General features: G+C 38.4%; 1 protein-coding gene across 1 annotated transcript in view; it reads left to right on the top strand.

Moving 5' to 3' along the window:
• Positions 1 to 15,448, top strand: part of LOC120518056 — a 51,681-nt gene that overhangs the window by 18,900 nt on the left and 17,333 nt on the right. Inside the window, exons 3-7 of the mRNA XM_039740670.1 lie at positions 3,670 to 3,990; positions 4,839 to 4,946; positions 5,658 to 6,098; positions 12,143 to 12,529; positions 12,642 to 12,953. Of these exons, the coding sequence (XP_039596604.1) occupies positions 3,670 to 3,990; positions 4,839 to 4,946; positions 5,658 to 6,098; positions 12,143 to 12,529; positions 12,642 to 12,953 (1,569 nt within the window). The remainder of the gene's footprint in view (positions 1 to 3,669; positions 3,991 to 4,838; positions 4,947 to 5,657; positions 6,099 to 12,142; positions 12,530 to 12,641; positions 12,954 to 15,448) is intronic.

Raw genomic sequence — 15,448 nt, 5'->3', positions numbered from 1 at the left:
TCCTCTGCCCATGTGACTGGGACGTACTTCCGGGCTGTAGGGAAAATACAAGTCTCTGGGCCTCCCTGCAGCATCCCCTGGCGGCCCTGACGTTATCCAGCTAGGATGTACATAAAAACTCCAGTGTCCATGATGCCCTGCTGGAATTTGTGGCACCTCCATGCTGTAGGAAGGGCTCCATCGGTGGCCTAGGGGTATTGGCCGGGATGAATGGCCGGCCATATATCACAAACATTATAGGTTGTTCTTTGATTTATTTAGGAGCTGCAGCTAATGGGTCATTAAGATTCAAGTAAAAAACAAAACGGCAGCCATTGTTGCATCAATCGTTGATATTAACTCGGAAAACAAAAAGAAATTTTAATTGTGTGCAGTGGAATTTCTTGCATTTGGTAATCAACACGCCTTATGTTAGTGCTGTGTAAATATCTTATGTTAATCTTATTTTACTTAAAAGAAAAAGCTTATAAAAACATATGTTAAAACATTTGTACTTGTGCATTGATTTGAATTTATTTTCTGCTTTCTGAATATCTCATAAGTAACACTAAACATTCAGTACATTCGTTTTATGAAAATGTCATATTGTTGGAATATTATATTGTGAAGACTGAGTACGGATTGTAAGGGTGTTGTCTCAGGCCTAATTTTACCCCATCTGGTCTTACTCAAAGTACGAGGAGTGGTTTTTAAATAATAGGCTACACGAGATATACAGTGTACACTTTTATTAAACAAAATGGTGTAAGTGTAGGTTATTCCCAGAACATGTCACCGGGTGATGCAGGCACTTAGTGAATGCCACCCATTACCGGATGGTAACGTTTTGGGCAATTTTTGGGTAAGGTGCATGTGATCAGTAAATGGTATTTAGTTGTGGTCAGTGTTGGGGGTAATGTGTTCAAAGTAATGCACATTATGTCGTCACATTACTCATTACTTTAAATAGTGATCTAACACAATGCTTATTTTAAATAAATACAAATATTAGTGTTAAAAACAGCTACTATGTTGAAGCTTATTCCCAAACACTCTAAGAAAACAAAAGCCATGTTATTTCACAAAAGCATTGCATTTATTTGTGAACGTTATGCACGTGTGTGCTCTAGACATCTGGTAGCAGCTATTGGAGAAAAGGTTAAGCATGTAGATAGTGTTTAATCAAGTGAAAGGAACTGAATAGATCTTATATTCCAGTGGTGGCGAACCTATGGCACGCGTGCCAAAGGGGGCACTCAGAGCCCTCTCAGTGGGCACGCGTGCCGTCGCCCGAGCACAGAGTTCGTTACTATAAAGCCAGAGGAATGCGGGGCCGGGCTGCTGCCCTCACCGCTCCCCCTCTTCACGCACGCCGGAGGACGTTTCTCACATCACCCGCCCCTCTGCCCAGCAGCCCAATGGGAGCGCTTCCTTCCTCTCCTGTCTGGGGTAAGGCGGGCGGCACACGTGCTGCTTGAGGGTGCGGCACGGACTGCAGCCTTTTGAGTCTGTGATTCCCGTGGTGGGGTTGGAGGGGATGTGGTATAGCGGGTCCACAGCTCAAAATTGAAAAGGCCAGTTTTAACAGATAATTGCCGCACTCGCGGGGTTATGGTAGAGTGGCTGGAGCGGTTTCCCGGGAGCTTTGTGATGCGGGCAGTCCTCGCTTAAGCACACAGGTGAGGAGTCGTCCGCATCTGTAATTATTGCCGGGAGTTGCTAATCGCCACACCTGATCCAAGACCCCGTAATATATAATGGAAGCTTTGGGGGTGGAGCTTAATAGGGAAGACCTGCGTGAAACACTTGAGAGGATCGAAGGGATGACAAAGGACAGCACAGTTAGTTATGAAAATGAAATCCTTAAAGTGTGGAATTCTCTGCCAAATAATCTTAAGTCAATGAAGGCACTTGAGATTGCTTTCCTTACTTTCATTGGAACATCTTATGCTTGTGCGCAGCTGTTTTCAGCTTTGAATTAAATCAAATCTGACACCAGAAACAGATTAACAGATGACCTGAGCGCTGCATGTGTTGCTCTCAAACTTACAAAGTATGAGCCAAGGTTAGACAAATTATCAGCATGCATACAACAGCAAAAAGCACATTAATTGTTCAAAAGCATACCGAATGCAAACTTTAACCTTTCAACAAAAAGTTGTTTGTATCATTGAAAGCTCTGTTATTATGTTTTTCTTTTAAGACAAAAGATGTTAATGTATGAGTTGCTTTTCTAAACTAAAAGCTCAGTAGATAGACAGACAGACAGAGCATCAGTATTGGCAGTCCAGTCCAATTTATCACTCCCAGGTATTTATAGGTCTGTACCCTCTGCACAGTCACCTCTGATGATCACGGGGTCCATGAGGGGCCTGGTCCTCCTAAAATCCACCACCAGCTCCTTGGTTATGCTGGTGTTCAGTTTTAAGTGGTATTCAAGTTAAATTGCCATGTTGGCACTTTGTGATAAATAAGTGGGTTTTATAAAAAAAAAAAGTGGATTGCAGTTTGGGCACTTGGTTTCTAAATGGTTCGCCATCACTGTTATATTCATTTAATCCAGATCAGGACTGCAGGGAGCTGGTGTTTCTTACAACAGCACTGACTGTAAGGCAAGAAATAAATGTGGTGTGCTGTACGTGGGTCCTATGCAGAGGTCAGTTGCACAGCCAATCAGAAAAGAGTGCGCTATGTGTAGCCAAGGAACAGAAACCGATAAATAAAGTGTCAGTTTAATTTTAACACAACTATTTGCTGTTGAAATGATGTGATGGGGTGGTACAGCAGTCCGTGTTCATAATGCCAGTTATCGATGGTCAGGTCGAGGATGGATGTGATTTACTTCAGAACACATGAAGGACTAAACATATGTAGAAATTGCAAGAAAATAATACAGTTTAGGTCAGTTTCTGGTCAGTTTTTTTGTAATGAAGGTTCATATGGGGTCTTAGGATTTAATAACCTGCTCAGCCGTGAATTGTGCAGTGTTTCCATAGAAAAGAAGAAAAAGTAACACAATGTTTGTAGTGCATTACATTTTATATTAAATTAATTCATGTCACTTTTAAAAAATGTCCCAATACTGGTTATGGTGTACTATGTACATATTGAACTAGAATGGCTAAAATTACACCGAAATGACCTTTTTTGGCAGCTCACACTTTCCAATATGTTTAGACCTGGTTGTTCAATTCTGCCATTTCCCCAGCCCTCTTTTTTTTTAATTTTATTTTCCTGCACTCAAAAAGGCTAAATACCTTAAATATCATGCATCAGACCCTTTTTTTAAATTTAGTACCTAAAGTAAAATATTCTCTTGAAGCCAAAAAATGCCAAATAAAAGACTCTGTGGGTCTTTAGATGCAGCATACACTTTTTTGGATCTGTTATTGTGTCTGTCCCAAGGTAACTTCCGTCATTATTCATTAAAGAGAACAGTGGACCTGTGTTACACTTGATGATTGGTTTTATAAATGCATTCTCACACAAAGTTTAAAAAATAGATGTATAAATAGAATGAAACCTTGTGAATCTTTCATTTGTGCATAATGGCTGTCATTTTGTGATATACAGTTTGACCATATACATGTATTTTTCAGTTTAAAACCATCATTTACATTTGAATCTAAATGAGTGGATGTTTGTTTTCTGTGAATCTATAATAACATTTTTATTTTTATGTTTTTAAAGAACGCCCCCGTCTTGATATTGAGCCAAAGGAAACAGAAGTATTGCTTGGTAACGAGCGATCCATTGTATGCAGAGCAAATGACTTTTACCCTAACAAGATTGACATTAAATGGATAAAAATCAAAGGAGGTGTGATTGAACCCATGACAGATAATGTCTGCACTGGAAGTCCTACTATGAATGACAAAGGGATCTTTGATATCACCAGCCGCATCATAATAAAGCCGGTGATGGAAGATGACGGCAATATGTACAGATGTGAAGTGCTTCACAGGACATTTAAAGGCGGACACTATGTGGAGTCAAAATTGACGGTCAAAGGTTTGTTCATTTTCATCACTTATTTGCAGTAAGCTGCATTTGCGATATTTTTCTCAGAATTCTAATTCTGTTTTGGGTTTTCTTGGATTACACCTTTTTGTATTTAAAAGCCAGCTATCATAATAGGTTTGTGCTTAATCCTGTAAGAAAAAAGGGACAACTGTGACAAGATTCCCATATTTTTATTCTTAAACAATTTTATTCCAATTTAGGCAGTCAGAATATTTGTTTATGGGTAAACATTTCAGCTATTTGAGGTTAGAGAGTTCTGTAACTACCATCAGGCTTGAAGTAGTAAATAGCCCCAAAGTGTTTATCGGCTGTGTGTGTTCGTAGAAATGATTTTACTTGCACAACTCAAAATACTGCTCTAGAAAAGAGATCAGAGAGAACACCTTACAAAGGCACGTCAGTGATCATGTATAGTGCTTGCTTATGTGTTTATCACCTTGGCGGTCAGATTCGGCATTTCATATTTTATGCCCTTTCCTTGTTTTATTATTTTAATGTATATGTATTGTTATTTTTCATTTTTTTGTTGTTACAAAGAGAGAGGAAGTAGAAAAAAAATGACAATGCTTGCATTACATGTGACCAATATAAGATTGAACTCAGAGTTATGTGAAGTTGGCTTTGGCACTGTGAAGTTACACAGACTGCTGTGACACTAAACTCCACTGGTCATGACAGATGACAGCAAGAGGTGTCCTAACTGGTACATTTTCATTTTTTTTTTTCATGCTATTACTAGTTCATCGTTGACTGCCTTTAAGGTACAGTATGACAGCATGGGACCTCAATCTGACTCTGCAAGAGTTTAATGTCATTTTGTTCTTCATTCAATTTAGAACTAGAAGAATCTTCAAAAGTTCCGATGATCGTAGGGATTCTTAGTGCAATATTTGGTCTAATTGGAATCACTGCATATCTGTTATACCTAAAAGTATTTAAGCCCAGTAAGTATTTGCATGACTTTAATATTACATCTCAAATATTTTCTTCACTCTATAGAAGAGCAGTAGTTTTTCATTGCTGTGTCTCCACAATGGATATTTCTTAAGTTGTGAGCAAAAAGAAGGAAAATATTTGGTATTGAGTTTGTTTGAGAGAAATGTATTTTTCTTAAAGTGTTAGCGCTGTTGCCTCACAGTGAGGAGGTCATGGGTTTGTGCCCCAGGTCCTCCCTGCAAGGAGAGCGCTATAGAAATATAAAGAGTTATTTCTATTAAAATGAGATTTTAGCAGTATAATAACTTATTTCACAAATAAATCATCCACAGAAGGTTTGATTTTTGAGTTTCTGTGGCTGGACACTATAAACTTTCTACAAGTCCTTACAGATGCATCTTTAGTTATGTGCTGCCATATTACTTTCAGATAAGTATCAGTCACTGCATTTTTGCAGATATTTTTAAACCTAAGGTCTACTTTACATACCAAATAATATAATCTGAAAAGCATACATTTCTTTGATTTTTATTATTTCTGTTTGTGTGCAGTAGTATGTGTATGAAAAGTACTTTTGTTGGGCACAAAACCAAGTGTTGGCTTGAGTGCTGATGAAACTTATATTAAACTGCAAATATTTTGGGAATAGTGTAGAAAGTTTAATTTTTGAAGTCCTGTGCCAGTGTGAATAACTTTTTTTTTTCACTTTTCTCTCTTAGTTGCTCCTCAGGTGACAGTTTTACAAACTCCTGGTTCATTGAAACATAAAGAACAATCAATTTTGTCCGTCTTAGTGTCTGGATTTCGCCCTAGAAATATTGAAGCTATTTTATATGTAGAACGGGCAAATAAGGAACCAATTAAAATTTTTCGGTATGAATTAGAACAAAAGAAACCAATCAACATTTTCAAGGAGAAAACCCCTGACGAAGTTCGTGTGCCTTTGAACACCAATGAAAATGAATGTGTTAAAGATGACTCATTTGAGGCCAAAATTACAGAAGGAAAGGCTCATGGAGACGGCACATACTCATTTACATTGACTGTAACAATTTTTCCAGACATTTATAAAGACAACGGTGCTGTTCTAATCCTCAAAATTCAACATTCATCATCTAAGAAACCCATTGAATGGAAACAGACGATTAATGTCATTGGAGGTAACTTATTTATTTTTCTTTTAAGCGTATAATTAGTTGTAATTCTGGCAGCATGCTGATGCAATGGTTATTATTGCTGCCTCATGGATTTGTTATTTTGGGTTCACATCCCATGCCCTATCTTTGCCTATATGGAGTTTGCACATTTTCCCCATTTCTGCATGGGTTTCCCTTCCATGTCATGCAAAAACGTGCTGGTTAGATTAGTTAATCTGTTTATATAATGCAAAGTAGACTGACTCACTCAACAAAAAACACTAAAAAGCCGAAAATTGGCAGGATAGTACATCAATGGCAGTAGGTGAAAATTGAAATGCCCAAAAATCTTAAAAATGCTTTGACAGATTTTGTTGACTTTTGTGACATTATAGAGAAAAGAAAATTAGGTGACCTGTGGTTTTTTTGTCAATATTTATGAATATTATGCTAACTTGCATGCTGTGCTGAGAGTTTGCTTTATGCGAACAAAACGATTGATGGACCGGACAGCAGCACACACCAATAGTCTACACAGATGGCTGAAGAAGAGCCTGTGTCCTGGACAGTAGAAAGAGACTTGATCATGTTTGGCATCTGTTAGGTATGACATGGAAGGCTAAAGTTTGAAGCTTTCTCATTTTAAGACAGCTGTGAATTTTTAAAATCGACTTCTGTTATCTAGTAATCAATAAAGTGTTTTAATTCCTTTAATTTTAGAAGAAGGATCTGTAAACCAGCGCACAAAGGAAGTAGAGCTTTAATTAAAATACAACTCCGTTTTAAAGACTGTGTATGGAAATGCCACCCATCTCACACAGTGATATTTGTAGCTTTTTGTCTACTCCCTTGAGAGTTGGTTTGAGAAGCTTTGACAAAACAGCAGCATAGCATGCCATATCTCTATATTCACAGAGGTCAGTTGGGTTGAGTTGTTCTTCACACACTGTATCCAGTGGATTTAATGTTTCTGATATAGACTTGCATTGATTAGCTGCTCTTCCAGGCATCAGGAGTCATGGAAATGTCTGCTGTTCTTATTGTGCTGAAAACTCAGGTGACTACAAACCAATTTTTGTGTAAGATAATGCCATTTCTTTTTTTTTATGTTCCTTCCTAAAAGTATGCTTAGATTTTATGTGTGGGTGTTTGGTTAACAGTATATTGATTATACAATTCAATTTATTTTTTGTATAACACTGAGTGCAGGCGCAGAGCATTGTGAACACATTTTTGGGTGAAATGCAAGTATAGATTATAACTACCCATTCTTTTTTTTTTTTTATAAACTTGTGTTTTTTTTTTTAATAACTTAGCATCCATAATATCACTTTTGACAGCAAAGTTAATTTGTGTAGGAGGTTATTGTTTATTTTGACAGTGGCAGCCAAGTACTGTCTCCTAGTGTAGCTCAGTCATTTTTCCAATGTGTGCTGCAGCAGTAAACAGAATTTAACGGTTAAGATATGAAATCACCTTTAGCTAACATGGCTACACTTTGAAGATGTGATACTGATGTGAGGACCTGTAATTCACCTAAAATGGATGAAAAGCAAATACTTCCTCGGCATCCCTAGTGATCTGCTCACACATTCTCGATAACATAAAAAGAAAGAAAAGCAAAAACCCAGTTTTCTTTTCTGTGTCTGAGAAGATGAAAAGAGAATTTCACTTTCCAAGGGTCTACAGGGTGCGCACAAAGTCCATATACCCCTATCTTTTTAGGAGCATTTACAGGACTAACCATGACAATTTGGTTCCTGTGGGCATCAACCCAAGTCTTCCCGGTATTTCGAGGTGTGTTTCCGACATCCTGTTTGGTGCTGCCATCTGCTGCCGCTCAAGAAATCACAACAACGTGGCGGTCGTTCACAATCGAGGAGCGTTTGGTGGCCACTGTGCGGGTTCATGAGCAGCCTGTTACTGGGAAATCGATCAAAAATGTCATGGATGACTTTGTTGTGCGTTTTGGGAAGGCATCGCCGACAAAGAGGACGTTGTTCAGTGGGAGAAGAAGGCTTTTGCAACTGGCAGCGTCCGAGATGTGCCACGAAGTGGAAGACCATCCACAAGGCATGAAACGTGTGCAGATGTGGCAGAGTCTGTCCATTGATCCCCAATGAATCCACTTGTAAACGTGCTGCTGAGTTGGGAATAGCGGAATCGACAATGTGAAAACACATCAAACAGGACTTGCAAATGAAATGTTGGCGCCCATTGCTCATTAACGAGTTATCAGACGCCGACTTGGACAGACGTCAGGAAGCTTGTGATCTGATGCTGCACCAATTTCCAACAAATGCTGAGAAGGAAAACGTTATGTTCTCTGACGAGTGCGCGATTTATTGCAGCTCCCGCAATCGAAACGTGTTTTCAAAATCCTCCAAAAGATAGGGGTATACGGACTTTGTGCGCACCCTGTACATTCCTCTTTCTAGACTTGGCTTGGAGGTCTTGTGAGGATGGTGGTGCAGGGGTGCGGTGCTCCGAGGTATACAGCATTGTTCTTGTGATTTGTTGGGGGGTGCCACAGAGTCCCTCCAACTCCAGTACAAGTCCTGGTCCAAATAATAGTTTATTTTTACAAATACCTTCACAAGTAATACACACACACAACATGGGCATAATTCCTCCTTTCTTTCTTTCTTTTCTTTTCTCTCTCTCTCTCTCTCTCTCTCTTTCTTTCTTTCTTTCTTTCTTTCTTTCTTTCTCTCTCTCTCTCTCTCTCTCTCTCTCTCTCGCGCTCTCTCTCCCTCCCCTCAGACAAGTGTTGTCCAGCTCCTCTCCTGACTCCAACTTACCTGGGTTAGGTCGAGCAGCTTCCTTTATGACAGGTCTAGATGTACTTCTGATGTCACCACACTACGGGTTTGAAGCACTTCTGGCTTAGGCACACGTTTCTTAAACTTGAGATGGTCTGTCCCTGCAGCTCCCCCTGGTGGAACCCATGAAACACAGCGGGCCTGTCAAACAGGACGGCAATTCCCAGCCTGCCCTGTGGGTAAATGTGCATGCACCAAAGCCCAGGAGAACTGCCACCTATTGTAGTGTGGGAGCATTTAGTCCATGTGATTGGTCTCCCCCGTCCTTCCATTAAGGAGCGTTGAACCATCCCGGCTGAAACACCATCCAATGCCTGGTGCCCATCACACTCTGTATTTGAAGACAAGATTTAACTATTACAATTACAGAAGCAATCTATTTTTAATAAATTTCTTTTAGAATTCAATGTGAGGGTGAAGAAAAGTTGTGTTACAAGCACCGTTGGCCCAGCAATATTTGAATGAAATGACAATATAAGCAATAATGTAAACAGTTTATGATCAAATGGTATCAGTCATTAAATAAATGGGACAATGATATTAGTGGATGCCTCCATTTAGCTTTGTACACATCGTCTGTGCCTCATGCTAACTGTGTGAGTGCAGGGTGACTGTCCCATCTACATTTATCTACATGCATTTTTACCTTTCAGAGTAAGACTACATCTCTTCATGATAAGGACTGTTGTCAAACTTGGTTTTTATTGAATACTAAGAGAGGTGTTGAAATTTAATACCCAATGCAGTTTATAATGTTACAAAATAAATGTATTTAAATTTCAGTTCTGTACGCATTAAAAAAATTTCCATTGATGAAAACAAGTAATGAAAAGTTTAGTAATTAAATTAAAACTTTGTAGTAGTGTAATCTTTTGTAAAAGGAAAAAGTAAAGTTTTGTAAAAAAAAAAAAAAAAAAAGTAAAGAAGTTTAAATCTGTTCAAGAGTTTTTTTACATTTATGAAAACCAATGCTGTTCAGAGGTAGTACAGTGAAATATTAAAAATGCCATTAAGTGTTATTAAATATTACAACTTTTAAGCAAATAAAACATTAGTGTGGTCTTTTGTAAACAGTCGTTTAGACCATTAACACACAAATACACCACTAACACACTTGCAGGTTTTGCCCATTTTTGTGTAAATAAACTGTGATGTCATTGTAACCAAATTTTTGCCAGAAACACCAGCATGTCGCCGTGCTCTTCTGTGAGGTCGCCGTTAGTTTTTTTTGAGCTGCAGATGAGCCCTGATGCACTAAATACACACTCTGAAGTTTGTCACATCACAGTTTATGTAATTGAGCACTAAAAAGTTACAGCGCCTTAACATTATATGGCAAATGTGATGCAACATGATTTTCAAATCGCACGTAATAAAATAATAAAGTCACGAGCTACAGCAGCACACTTGATGGCTAGGATTTAAAAACCAAGTGGTGTTCTATTTCTAAAATTTAGAAAAGAATTGAACTCAACAGAATTAAAATTGAATCCCCCTGTCTTGATGCGTTTAAACGTTTAACTGACTACAAAAATTAATGTAACCTGTAAAAAAACAAATAAACATTACAGCCTTACTTCTTATACAACAGTTTACAGTTTTATATTTGTTAATGTTTCTGTGATTTAGAAATACAAAGAATTTTGACTTTTTTTTGGCTCGTGTGTTGGTGCCTCAAGTATTTTACTAAATTGGTTTTTGTTGGCCCCTTTACAACAACAACAACAACATTTATTTCTATAGCACATTTTCATACAAACAGTAGCTCAGAGTGTTTTACATAATAAAGAATAGAAAAATTAAAGACACAGTAAGAAAATAAAATAAATCAACATTAATTAACATCGAATGAGAGTAAGGTCCAATGGCCAGGGGGGACAGAAAAAACAAAAAAAAACTCAGATGGCTGGAGAAAAAAATTAAAATCTGTAGGGATTCCAGACCACGAGACTGCCTGACCAGTCCCCTCTGGGCATTCTACCTTACATAAATGAAACAGTCCTCTTTGGATTTAGGGTTCTCACGGAAGGACTTGATGATGATGGTCACGTAGACTTCTGGCTTTTAATCCATCCATCATTGTTGGAGCATCATGAGGCTTTGAGTAGGTGAAGGTGGCGCAGGCCAGAACCTTTAGTTGGTATTGCATGTATCTTGTGGTTTTCCGTCCCCATTTGTCATTAAGCTGAAGTATTTCCAGATGCCACTCCAAGTGCCTCCTTTGAGAATTCAGCTTGCTGGCGAAGCCTCCAACAATAGCGCTGAATCGAATCAGGGCAGTAACTCCAGCCATGTCCACTGGTGAACTGTGAGGCCCAATTGTCAAAGGCCAGAATGAGCCGGAAGTGAATTTGTAAGGTTATAGAATCGATACTGTGAAAAATGAGTATTGAAGTAATTTTAAAAATGTCTCATTTCATAATTATCAATTATTTTGATACTTTTGACAACTCTTAACACCAACCCATTTTAGGTTGGTTAGTTTCATTTTCCATGTGCTTAAAGTGAAACATGGCTGCTGTGGTGACTCCCTTAATGTTGATGCTTTCAGCCAGAGGTGGCACAGGTCAGTACAGCTCAACTGGTTCTCCTCATTTAAATGCCAGTCACTGTAAAGGCTTCCTGCCACAAAGCCAGCTTTCCATTTTTTCTCAGTTCTGGTGGCAGTCACTGGTTTTATTAGCTTTTAACTTGTGTTCACAGCCTTAACTTTGAAACTGAGAAAGTTCAAACACAAAATTTGAATAAAAAATGGTTATCAGCTGTTGGCTTTTGAGAAAAACGTAGGAAGTACAGTGGGTATATAATTGGAGCTGAACTTATTTAAAAAAAGAAAAAACGAAATTCTTAAAAACTTTGAAGGTTATTTAGCAGTAAAACGAGATTTAAAACCCCCAATTGATAAAAAAAAAAAAAAAAAGTTTGGAAATACAAAATCTCCAAGACAACAGCACTTTGGGGAAAAGTTAAAGTTCATTGGGCTTAACTGAAGTCGCTGTCTCTTGGTGTTTGTTCATAATGGTGTCGGCTGGTGTCCCTGTGAGTGGTGGAATTGTTGACAGGCCTGACTCCAGCATTTGTGATTCTCATACTCATTCATTATCGTTTAACTAAGTCTTTGAAAATGTAAACAGTTTTTACAGATGAATTGCCATTGTGATGATAAATGTCATTTGATATATATCTAATATTTGTTTTTCCTGTTTAACACTGACCTGTTCACTTTTTGTGTTTTCTCATTAACAGTGAAACCCAGACTGAATCAGATACTGGTGCCACCTATTCTGGTACACGGCGACCTTGTTGCTCTGACCTGCCCTATCAATGGATTTAAGCCCCGGCCTTTGATTATCACATGGTACAAGCAAGAGCTAAACGGGAAGGAAAAGAAAAAAATTCTCTGTGATAATGAAAAGGGAGAACTAAAGCACTATAGTAATGATATACAGAAAAAGAGATACTCTCACAGTATAAGTGAGATGATGGACAAGATTGACCATACTTATGATGTCATTAGTGTCCTGACGTTTATTCCATCAGTCAGTGATGATGACCAGGCCACATTCATCTGTGAAGTTGAGCACATTGACACCAAGTACACTGTAAAACAAGAGAAGGTTATACATGTGAAAGGTAAGCACTGTATGAATCCGTGTCCAGGAGCTGTAAAATCAAGCTGTGATGATTTGCATGAAGTCCACTGATTTTTCCCATTTTTAACCAACTCTGCATTTTTCTCTACTAGCGACTCCAAAACTAGACTCAATTCAGCTGGTGCACGATTCTCCTGTGGCAGGTGCTTCAATGGGTTTAACCTGTAGAATTCACTCGTACTACCCAAAAACTTCCCTTGAGGTGTTCTGGTTTCGTGATGACACTCCTCTAGGAGATGTTGATGTTGGAGACACAACCAGGTCAGACGATGAACTATACTACTGCACAAGTAGCGTAAAAACAATTCCTGACTGGAAAGATCTGGGCAGTGTGTTTAAGTGCTTGGTTAAGCATGAGAGTTTACCTGAATCTCGAGAAACAAAATGGACTTTGGATGAACTAGGTAAGTAAAACTTAATATGGTGTTTATTTTAACATTCAAGGCAAAGGATAAGTAGTAGATGCTCAGCCAGACAAGGCATCAATTGAATAGAGATAAGATGCAGTATATATAGAAAATGGAAAATGTATTCTGATGGGGCCATCCACAAATGTAGAAGTAAGAACAGGGCTGGAGAAATAGCCGGTCGTCGACCAAGGGAACACACAGTCCACAGAATGATATGCTGGGGCACCACTTTTAATATAAACAGGCATTCGATGGCACGTAAAGGTGCAACAAAGCAAAAATAGACTTGTGGCAATTCATTTCTCTATCGAGTGGTCAATATTTGGACAAGAGCTTCGTTTAACAGTCGGCACTCACTAGAGTGAGATGCGCCATGCCAGGAGCATCTCATTTTTATAGCAGAGGGGAACCAAAAGGTGCAAGATCAGTTTCCCTTCATGGGTGTTTTCTCAGGAGCTGGGAGAAAAAGGAGACATTATCAGTGACAACAACCCCTTATGTCCTGAAGTAGTGGTACTTACATAGGATGAGCCTGGAAGGTAATTCTCAGATGTGCGTGCGTGACAAGCCTTAAAGTGCAACATTCTGCAAGATGTACAGAGGTACTGTGAGCAAAAAAGTGTGCCGATTAATGCAGGGAATAAAAAGATTTGTCTTTGTTTTATACAACGCTATGCCAACATTACATAGTTTGTAAAGAGCAAATAAAATTACAGTGAGATACGAAGCTACAGTGTCTCTGGTTTATAAGTGTGGCAAATAGAAGTGCAGTACAAGTCCCAGAAAGAGAGTGGCATTAAACAGAGGCTAGCAGTACTTAGAAAGGCCGTGGCCTATAGAGCCGGGAATATTGCATTATGTAGATAGAGAAGTAAAGATGAATGAGGGTGACTTGAACCTTGAGACTCTTAACACAAAAAACAACTGAGTGGAATCCATTTTAAAAGTGTAGGATTAATAGTTCTTGAAAGGAAGAGTCGAAGTTGGTCATCAGTCTTGAATAAAATAATAAAACTGATGTGTCCTCGCAAGCAAACAAAGATATAAGCACACTCTCTAGAAGTGTGTTGTTGTATAGGGTCCTGTGTGACCTTGTATTCCCCTTTATACTCTATATTGTATAAACCGTAAAACAAAATGTCTTAAATCCCATACTTTTAGCCTTCATATGTTGCACTACCTTTTATTCCTACTGTATGCTCTTGGACAACAAAAAAGAGCAATATAACAAACAGGAGTGACAGAGAATTACACTTTTAATTATCTATTATAGGTAATATAGGCTGCCTACCGTTCTCAATATGGCTCCTGAGATAGAATTGTTTTCATCACAGAGAAATGTCTAGAGGTGGTTGGCTGTTCGTGGCTAGATGATGAGAGAAAGAGAGGCGATCGGGGTTGTCCCTTACACCAATGGGTGCACAGACTGACTTTACACCTGCCATCCAGTCTAGGCAGCTCCCCTCCAGTTCATTAACTGTACGTCTCTTTGATTATGCACTTCCATTAACACACAACATGTCCTATCATTAATGAGTTGCCTTGTACTTTAAAGCATTTTGAAATGTGCCATATGAATGTCTCTACAATGTTAATATTTTAAAGCAATAGTTTTTATTTTGGAATGAACACATGGAGCAGTTCAGCTTGTCACCATTGTACACCGACACATGTGAAGATAGCATGGCATCATGTCCAGCTATGCCTGCTTCATGTCAAGTGGAGCTGCAATAGGCACCCAGTTCCCACAACCCTGCACTGGAATAAGTTGGTTATAAAATGAATGGAGGGTTGGATGCTCAACTATAGCCAAGTTCATTAGAAATGGAGGATGAATGTGATGCCTCTGTTCATTTACTGGGGTTCAGTGTGGTGATGTTTTTTTTTTTACTTTCTCATATACAAAGTATAGGGAAAGTATTGTAATCATCCAAAAATTCAATGTTGAGATTTTGATGAATATCAACGTTTTAGACCTCTCTGACTTTCTCATATATGAAGTATAGGGAAAGAATTGGAATCCTCCAAAAATTCCATTTCGAGATTTTGATGAATCTCAATGTTTTAGACCTCCCTGAGTCCGAAAATACAATTTTTGGAATTATCTGAGTGTGTCTGTCTCTGTGTGTGTGTAAATACGATAACCTGGGTAAGCTTTTACTTGAGTCAACCAAATTTTGCATACAAGTATTAGGTACAAAACCGGAAGTTGTACTTGACCTTTTATTCTTGCAGTTGCAGAGTCTGATTTATTCAACTTTACTTTTATAAATAATTGTTCAATATATTATTAATTTGATTTGATTTGTTATTGATGGTTCTTTAATGTACATAATATAAAAATATAATCATTTTATTGAGGTTTACTCCTCAAATATCCATCTCCATATCAGAGTGTACGAGAAAGTCTGGGAGAGACCACTTTTATTTATTTATTTTTTGCCTTGAAAATGCTGGCTAATTTGTGAATTATAAATGATAGGCTTGAT

Source organism: Polypterus senegalus, chromosome 1, assembly GCF_016835505.1.
Source record: "Polypterus senegalus isolate Bchr_013 chromosome 1, ASM1683550v1, whole genome shotgun sequence".
Taxonomy (NCBI): Eukaryota; Metazoa; Chordata; class Cladistia; order Polypteriformes; family Polypteridae; genus Polypterus; species Polypterus senegalus.
The sequence above is the reverse complement of the archived record's forward strand: the minus strand, read 5'-3'. Positions and strand labels throughout refer to the sequence as shown.